The 9,683-nt window shown below is 48.9% G+C and overlaps 1 protein-coding gene across 1 annotated transcript in view; it reads right to left on the bottom strand.

Moving 5' to 3' along the window:
- DSCAML1 (Down syndrome cell adhesion molecule like 1) overlaps positions 1 to 9,683 on the bottom strand; it is a 368,170-nt gene that overhangs the window by 337,634 nt on the left and 20,853 nt on the right. The window contains exon 4 of the mRNA XM_010830644.1: positions 8,427 to 8,573. Coding sequence (XP_010828946.1) covers positions 8,427 to 8,573 — 147 coding nt within the window. The remainder of the gene's footprint in view (positions 1 to 8,426; positions 8,574 to 9,683) is intronic.

Raw genomic sequence — 9,683 nt, forward strand, 5'->3', positions numbered from 1 at the left:
ACTTAAGAATGGGGGTAGCACGCCTCCCTCGAAGGGTTAAGAGGAAAATTAAATGAGGCAACTTTCTGCGTGCCACAGGGCCCTGCAGAAAACTATATCTTAATACATGTTTATCTCCTCCTTCTGACTTTTCTTCTAATTATACAAGTCCCAGAACCTCACTGCATCTCTTTCCTCATCTGTAAAAAGGAGAAAGGAACGGGGGTTCCTTTGAGGAGTCAATGAGATGGTATAAAAGCACCTCATAAACTGCTTAGTGTTATTACTGAGCCAGGGTTTGAGACTGAGTGGATAAGACCCAGGTAGTTTGTGGAGCTGATCTTTGCTGTGCTGATACCAAACCACACACCTTCCTTCTTTCTTCAACATCATTCTGATCCGGCACCATGCAAGGCATAAGCGAATACAGAGATTAATAAAACAACAGCCGTTTTATTTCTCTCATTCTGCCCAGATATCATGATGGCCTATTTGAGTTAAAAGCACTGCAGTGGTCATCCACCTGGCCCCAGCTATTTACAGCTTTCTCAAGATCATGCTTAGGGGAAACCATTCTCCAGTGATCCCAGTATCACAGATCCTTTGGGAGGCTGCATCCTTGGCTGACCTGTGTCTTGTCTCCAGCCCGGTACCCAGAGAAGGTAGCATGGCCCATGGTTGGATCACATCATGAAGCTGGGTAGGCAATTTCCCTTCTGAACTTAGTCCACTCTTTTTCCATCTGAGAATCCAAGTCTTGTCAGAGGCCTAATGTTCATCTAAAGGATTCCATATACAGGTTTCATGGTCCCCACTTCGTAGGTGAAATAACTGAAGCTTTGTAAGTAAGTTGCTCCAGGTCACAGATTAGAACTAGCAGACTCCACAGCCTGACTTCTTTCTGCCACATTCCCCTAGCTCTCCCTCTTTGGTAAATTGTCTGCTCGTATCTGTCACCCTATTTTTTATTGTGTGTTGTCTTTTTCTTGTTGATTTTTAAAAATCAACAGCAGATTTTTAAAAATATATATTCTGTATATTAATTTTTTATGAGACAACACAGTAAGGAGTTCAGAAGCACAAATAATGGAGTCTGGATGCAAAAATTTAAATTGTGGCTCTACTGCTGACTAACTTGGCAATTCAATTAGCCTCCTTGTGCCTTAGTGTGTTCATCTATAAAATGGAGAATGCTTATTTACTCAGCTTCAGATTTCTGTGAAGGTTAAATGAGCTAAGCATATAAAATGTTTAGAACAGAGCCTGGAAACTTAGTAGGTGCTCCATAAACATTAGTCATTATTATCAGGTTGCCATTTTTTTCTAGAGCTAGATAGAACCTTTATGTGTTAGATGTCCTTCCCAGACTTCTCTCTCACCGCTTCTATTTACCCTCCAGCCACATCCTCAGGTAACCCCATCCTCTCCTTGTCTTTCCCCACACTGTGACCTCACCCAACATGCTATTTCTGCTCCAAGGCCTCCCTCTCCTTCAAGAGCCTTTCTGAGCAGACATCATCAGAAAGAATCCCAGTGTCTGATATATCATCTCCTCTTGGGAAGACACTAAAACCCCTAGATAGGAGCTGCTGAAGGCAAGAAACAGGTCATGGTTAAGCTTAATTCCTTCGTAAGGCATGAGACTCTGCCTAGCACCCATTTGTTAAATTACCTTGAGCACACCATCTATTTCATATTAGTACAGGCTGACAATCCCAGCCCATTTTCTCCAAGCCCTTAAGTAGTCAAGAGCTGAGATCCCCAATTTTGCAACTAAACAACAGAGTATCACAGAAGGAACCCACAGAAGTGGTCTCTCTCAATGTAGCTCTGAAGCCGCTCAGTGTAATAGAGCTCAAATGCTGTCAAGCCTAGATTTTGTAAAGTATCATTTTTCCATGTGACCTTAGGCAGGTCTCCTTCCTTCCTGCCTGCCACAGGGCGGTCCAGCAGGGGAGAAAGAGAATCTGTCATTTCATCACCATCCTTAATCATCTTCTCTGAATACTGGAGGGGATAGGGGTCTGAACGAAACACAGTTCCTGCTCTTGCTGATTAGACATTCTCATAGTGGGGATAACACAGATTTTAAAATATTATAGGACAAAATACGATTAGCGTCTTGAGCAAGGAACTGATAAATTTTGGATGGAGTTCAGAAAAGGATCCCCTGGAAGGAGGTTAATCTAGATGATTTTTAAATCCATTCTTAGCAGAAATCGGGAAAGACATCATGGGGAAAAAAGGGGTATTTGAACCAGACTTTGAAAGATGAGTAGGTTAGACAGACAAAGAAGGAAAGAAGTCTGATAGTAAAAGAAAAGCATCCCATGAATAGTTAAGATGTTATGCTCTGAGAATGAGCAAGAAAGAAGAGGGAAGGGACAGAAGAGGGCATTGGTCTGGGCCTCCATTTCTTTATCACTAAATGAAGAGGCTGGGCCATATGACCTTAAAGGCCCTACAGTAAGTGACTGTTCATTTATAGCCTACATGTGCCCAACAGTTTTCCAAGCACCACCTGGGCTCTCTCATCTGTGCCATCCCCTGTCCAAGTTGGTGGAGACTCATGGGATCCAAGTAGCTTTAGCATCAGCTGGAGCAAAATGCAATTAATACACTAACCCTGCATTCCAAAGCCAAGCAAGATCATATCTGATTGTTATTGTGCTGGGATTATCCATCCTTGTCCATCAGAGCTGATGACATGAACAGAATCCTAAGTTCCCGGATCAGGACCAACTTTGTGTCTCCCACTGGGCCCCAAACAGAGCCAGGGCCTGATAAAGCCTCCTTGTTAGAATGGTTGTTCACTGATCTTGCAGCTGGAGAGCTGTTGCCGTTCAGAAAAACTAAAGCCTCTGCTCACTGCACACAAAGCCAGAAGCCAGGGCAAGTGCTGGGGACATGTTTTGGCTCTCAAGCAAGTGCAGGAAACAGGGATGAGCCCTCCTCCTATGCTAGAATCTGAGGACAGGCCATTCCTAATGAGGAGCCTGCTCCCGAGAGGCAGCAGGAAAGAGAGCAATTGGAGGAGCCCAGCTCAGACCCAGGCCACTTATTAGCTGTGTGGTCTTGGGGAAGTTGCTTAACTTCCCTGGGCCTCCATCATCCTCATTTATACAAAATTGGGGGAAAAAATAGAAAAGCAAAAAAGTATCTTTCTTAAAGGGTTATTGTGTGGATTAGAGGTATTATATGTAGAATGCCTAACACAAAGGAAGTCTCAATACATAACGAATATGATCATTAATCTTATTATTATTACACTGTAACAGGTGCTGTGAGGGCCCTGGGGATAAAGAGATGGGAAAGATGGAGTTGTCCACTCTCCTGCAGCGGACAGAAACAATTTCTTCTACTGTGAGACACAGTGAATTAAGTGTTCGAGGAATGGAACTAGAGGAGCCATAGGTCTGCTACAGGCTGATGTTAAGGTTCGTGGAAGGGGACACATGTGAACGAGTTTAAAGGACAAAAGAAGAGTGCGGGGTCAATAATAAAGAAGAGGGGATCGGTGTAGACAGGCAGAGGAGGTGCGGGACCAAATACAAATAGGTATGAAAACCTATGAGCAACTTGGAACACTGGGGACAATAGAAAGGGGGGCAATGGGTGGTGGGCTCACTGACTCCCACCTGTGGTCCTGGAACACTGCCCATTTTCCAAAAGAACCCTCTAGCTGTTTCTCCTTGCTCCTGCTTCTCCCTTCCCCAAACACACAGGGTCCATCGTGCACTCCCACCTCTGCCAAGCCCCGATGACGACCCAGCAGCCAAGAGCCCTGCCCACTTGGACCAGGGAACTGCTCCAGGCTTGTCTTCCACACCCAGGCAGATACATCTGGTCCACACATCTGAGCAGTGGCCAAAACTCCCCACTGGGGCCCAGACAACCAGTCAGGATGCTGGGGAACAGCATGCTGGGAAACTCCCACAAGGAGCCCGCATCAATATAATCAGGTCTGGTGGAAATTAAAAGCTGTTAGGAACAGGGCCGGATTTATCTTTATATCCAGTAACATGCATTGTAATGGTGATCATGCAGATGGGAAATTAAACCACATCTCAGCTTCACTGGAGGTCTTAATTTTAATTTATGTTTACACACAGCCTTTTGCCCTATTACCCCCTACTCCACACACTCTGTAGAGCCAGTTTACTTCAGACCAAGTTTCCCGGGAGAGAAGTAAGAGGTAGCACTCTGCCAGCTCCTAGGTGAGAGGCTCTGTGCTATTTTACATACATCACTGAAGAGCCCAATGGGAGGAAGTTGACTAGCTCGGGGGGCAGGAAGGAGGAGGAAGAGAGGGGCAGGGGTGGTAGGTCGCTGGGGAAGGTAGCACTTTGGGCTGTCTCTCTAGCCTCTACCTATTTGCGCAAAGCACAGCCCCAAAGTGGCTCAGAGTTTCAGCAGCAGCTCCAGGAAGCTTACCTGCCCCTCCCAATGGGTACAACTGGAAAGGCCAACCCGTGAGCCAATACCAACCCACGGAGCTTGCTTAGGGCCTCGGCCTCTGATTCCTTCAACTGCCCTCAGAGAGGCATTGGAGGGCCCCCTCCTCATTTATAGGGGTCTGCAACCGCCCCTTCTTCCCAGAGCACCCATCCTCCTAAGGGAGATGTCTCCTGGGCCCTGAATGGCCCACACAAGCCTCTTGTTCCTCCTCCTGCTCTCTCACCTGTACCTGCTGGCCCTGTGGTTGAAGGATCTGAGCCCAGCCCTGCAGACCCAGAGATCAAAGTCAACACCATTCTCCCTGCTCCAGAAGCTGCCCCAAAGTGTCAGAAGAAAGTCACTCGAGCTCCTAAGGAAGTACTTCCTTAACCTCAAGGCAACCCCATCATTATATCTCTCCCTATCACCGTGAAATGGAGAAGGCAATGGCACCCCACTCCAGTACTCTTGCCTGGAAAATCCCATGGATGGAGGGGCCTGGTAGGCTACAGTCCATGGAGTCACTGAGGGTCGGACACGACTGAGCTACTTCACTTTCACTTTTCACTTTCATGCATTGGAGAAGGAAATGGCAACCCACTCCAGTGTTCTTGCCTGGAGAATCCCAGGTACGGGGGATCCTGGTGGGCTGCCATCTCTGGGGTTGCACAGAGTCGGACACGACTGAAGCGACTTAGCAGCAGTAGCAGCATCACCATGAAAAGCCGCTGTCCAACATCCCAGCTGAAGTGCGCGCGCGCGCACACGCACACACGCGCACACGCACGCACACACACACACACACACACAAACACCAGTGTGGTATGGATAGCAAAGTATCCTGTTTTTATGAAAAAATCAATAAGCAATTTGCATTTTCCAAAATTAAAGCCTGGGGTGGGTAGACCCAAGTTCTGGCCCTTTATCTACAGAGCCTGGAGCATGCAAAACTCTACTCCTTCTGGTTCTCATGAATTCCTCTGCGAGGCTGTTATAATTGGCTGCATGTGCTTTGGGAAGTCCATCCCTGGATCTAAAGCGTAGCTACAGAGGATCTAGAATGACGCTGGATGGAGTTGGAGAACTGGGTAGTGGAGGAAAATTCTCTGAGGCTCAAGGCAAGGAAGAGGTCTATAGAATCGATGTGTACAGAGCCCAGCAGACTGGCATCTAGCCCACTTCCCTGATAATTATGCCCTTTGGGGCCACCAGCCCAGGCTTGACATCAAAGACAGCCCTGAAGCACCAACAACAGTGAGCCTGGGGGAAACTCACTGCCTCCAGCTCCTCCACACAGGAACCAGGTTAACCTTCATCTCTCCTGTCTGAGATGAGCTTCTAACCACTTCACGCCCCCCACGCTCAGCCTATCCCAATGCCTCTGTGCATGCAGTTCCCACATTCTTTAACTCTCCCAATCATCCATTCACATATCCACGGGACATTTGGTGAGCATTCATCCTGTGATAAAAGGTGGTGTGTTAGGAGCCAGAGGGGTGTGTACATGAAAACAACCCAGCTTCCACCCTTGGGAAACTCAGTCCGGTGGGGCACACAGACCCTGATACACAGAAACACACACCCCACAACAGGAGACAACAGGACAGAGAGCAGAATGCTCTCGCCCCTTATAATTACCATCACAGTCCCAGCCCTTCCTCAGTGTGTGGCAGGCAGGGTTTGAAACATCTGACACATGAACTAGCTTCACTCTTACTTGATCCCTGTGAAGTAGGTCAATCATCACCCTGTTTTATTATTGTTGGGGAAAATGAGCCACCATGGAGGTAAAAGTTACCCAGAGGGTTGAGTTTCAAGCCCTGGCAGTCTGATCCTAGATTCTGGGATCTTAGTCATTACACTTGACTCAGTTCTATGAACCTTTCCCAAACACCAGCACTGACTTTTTCACCTTCCTGAGGCCAGGATCCCCCTTGTCTAAGGCACACAAGCCTCTGTTGTACTCAGAGTAACTCTTCTTGGATACATTTGTATGGGTGCCAGGAGGCAGTTCCATGTGGGGTTCAGGGCACAGGCTAAAAAAAACAGCCCTGGGTTCAGCCCTGCCCTCTGCATAAGATGTGTGACCCAAAGTCTCTTTACTTCTTGGAGCCTCAGTTTCCTCTTCAGAAAAGTGAAGGGAAAAAAATACACTTACAGATTTTTTGTGAGGATAAAATGAGGTCATATGTAAAAGTTTCTTAGCCCAGTGCTGGGCATATAGTAAACACTCAAAAATTATTATTATTATTTTAATGAATATAATTATTGGTCTATAATTCAGGTCTATGAGAAAATACCACATTTCTTTACATCCTTTAAATCATCTTTCCATGTGACTGCTGGAGAGACAGGACATTCAATCTCCATCCTTACTGGGGCTTTCCCCAGGAGGCACCAAGGTCCAGGGTCTTTCTGGTGCTCACCAGCCTGTTGTCCCTACCTGCATCATCACTCTGGGTCAAAGGCTGTGTACTTTATGCTTCATTTGAATATAAGAACCCTATCCTCAGTCCCAGACCCCATGGAGCTACCCACAGCAGACCCTGTGAAGTCCGACCACTTCCTCCAGCCATACCCACTGAGCAGCCCACAGCACCACCCTGCCTCTGGCATCTGTTTGTCTCCTGCTTGTTCACTGCCCTCCTCAGAGGCTCTCCTCCCCAGCCAGAACACCCATCCTCATCTTTGCTGTTTGCTTATGGTTTTACAAAAGGCAGGAAGAGCAGGTATCAAGTAGTTTCTGATTCCTGTACAAGATCTGAGACCAGGAGATATAATGGCCTGGCCATCGGCGTGGGACCAAGAGCAGGAAAAAGTTCCAAAGGCAAAACAAAAATTAATGTCTCAAAAAAGTATCACACCACCTTGGCTGTCAAGATGCTGAAGCACTGGTCTCCCAGCTCCATCTTGGAGCCACCCTATAAGGAGGAGGTTTAAAACTGTTCATGTCCAGGTTCTGCCCCTAGAGATTCTGATCTGGGATGGGGCCCAGGCACTGGTGTTTCTTCAAAGAGCTCCCCTGGACTTCAGCTGTATAGCAAGATTTGGAACTCCGGCCTTACAGGTGTCATGAACAGAAGTCTGTCTTCTTCAACTAACCTGCAGAACTCAAGCCAACTAGAACCATTTCCTATATCCCAGCGATGGGTCATCAGTGCTGGAGGGGCACTCAGCGAGCAATCTGGTCAAGTGGAAAGGAAAGGAAAGGAAAACCAAGGCCCTTGATGGAGAAAGGAAGAAACGTGGCAGGGCCTCTGCAAAGTACAGCAATGCAGGGAGAAATGCTGGAGCGATGGAAAAACCCCATGGTTTTGTAACCAGAGGCCTGGAGGTATTCTGAGGATCTGAGGTCCTCTCTTGGGGTTTCCAGACCTGTTTTCCTGTGGAAGGGACAACTCTGCATAGGGAAAAGGAACCAGCAACGAAGGGACTGCAATCACAGTGCCTCTAACAAAGAGAGCCTACAACACGGTATTAACCTCTTTTTCCAACTCTTGGCACAGCATGAGGCCAGCTAGGATTCTGAAGGGACGTCTAGGCAGCTCATGAAATAAGAGTCCCACACACATGCTCACTCAAGTCTGGTCCCCTGAGAATCCCGGGAACATGGACCATGTACCAGCCTCTCATCCCTCCTCTCCCCACAGTCTTTCATAGGTAAGGTCTTTCAGCCTTGCCTCCCATCCCTAAGGCCATGGGCCATCATGGACCCATCAAAGTGTCAGGAAAGAAGGTGAGCCCACTCCTTCCTGGGAGCAGGACCGACCTGTGTCTGATGGGATCTTTGCGCATACAGGCCGCTGGCACATGGGTTTTCAATACCTCACACGGAGACGCATCAAGCCAAGACTGAAGACACTTTTTTGCCGGAGCATTACCAGAACAATAAAAACTGCTTGCCAGAACCAACCTCGAGAGCTGGGTGAGCTCAACCACCAACTCGGCTCCTCCGATTTTGCACCCCACCCCCACGCCCTTGCCTGGGCAGCGCCACGGTCCTTTCTTACCTGGGACGATGGCGACTGTGTCTTTCTCCCAGGACACAACGCTAACGTATTCCTGCACTGAAGAGGGGATGAGGCACTTGAAGACGGCCACGCTACCACGCATCGACCTTTGATCCTCCACCCGGACGGTGTAGGGTTCCCTGAAAACTGCAGACAGGTTGCAGGGCGGAAAGAAGAGGGGGTCACAGGCTGGGCTGGGACAGGGTGGGGGGCCCGAGAAAGCCACTTCTCAGCACCCCAGGCCTCACCCACCACCACTTCTTCTCCCACATCCCACCTGGCCCACCCAAAAGTTCCTGCCAGGGAACTCATTCCTGCCTTGTCCAGCAACCTCCTCCACTCCCCACCCTCCCTCAGAAACACCCAGCCTCCCTCTACAAGACCATAACTCCACCTTCTAGCCCTTCCAGTTCTGGTGAGTTTTAACAAAGTTCATTAGGTTGTACAGGCCTGGAGGGCAGCACCTCCACCCTGCAATGGGATCATTTCAATAAGGGGATGTGTGCTTTATAAGGAAAAGTACCAGAACGCCTCTAAGGAAACCTCACCTTCCTACATTATTCCTGGGCCCAGGGTGGTAACGGTTTGAGGCCCGGTGACCATCACATGCCAAAACAAGAACCATGGGACACGATCTAACAATAGACGTTTTTGTATGCCACTTCAAAGTGAAAGGCAGCCTGGGAAAATGTAGTTCACATGCACAACTTTCTGTAGGGCTCAGGGGTTTATAAGAACAATGAGAGAGAATATTTGAAACAGTGAAGATCTCTGAAAATGCGGAACGCCAGTGACATGGGCAATCTCCAAGATTCTCCCAAAGCATCCTTGCTGCTCTCTCCCCTGACCTGACACCACCTACAGCCTGACCTCCAATCCTGGTCCTGCCTTCAGATGACCCCTGCTTCACTGTGTGCAGTGGAGGCCTCCTGCCTCGGTCCCAGGGCTGGTTTCTGAGGCACTGCCATCTGCAGATGCTCTGCCTGTCCGGGCCCCTGGGTAGGCTGGACCAGCCTTGGAGTAGAGCTGAGGGGCCCGCCTCTGTCTCTCTCTGATCCTCCCCTGCTTGGCCTCTCCCCAGGGCCCTTCTCCATCCTTCCATGTCTTCTCTGCCAAGCAGAGCTGGTGCAGCCAGAGCCCCACTGCCTCCCGACCTTGTCCCTCAGCAGGCACCTGGGCAGCGTGCCCTCCTGCTCTCCCTGCCATGGTTGCCAGGGTGATACTCAGGGCCCGGCAACCCCTCCGGCTGTGCACCTG

Source organism: Bison bison, unplaced genomic scaffold (genome assembly GCF_000754665.1).
Source record: "Bison bison bison isolate TAMUID 2011002044 unplaced genomic scaffold, Bison_UMD1.0 scf7180017864518, whole genome shotgun sequence".
Lineage (NCBI taxonomy): Eukaryota > Metazoa > Chordata > Mammalia > Artiodactyla > Bovidae > Bison > Bison bison.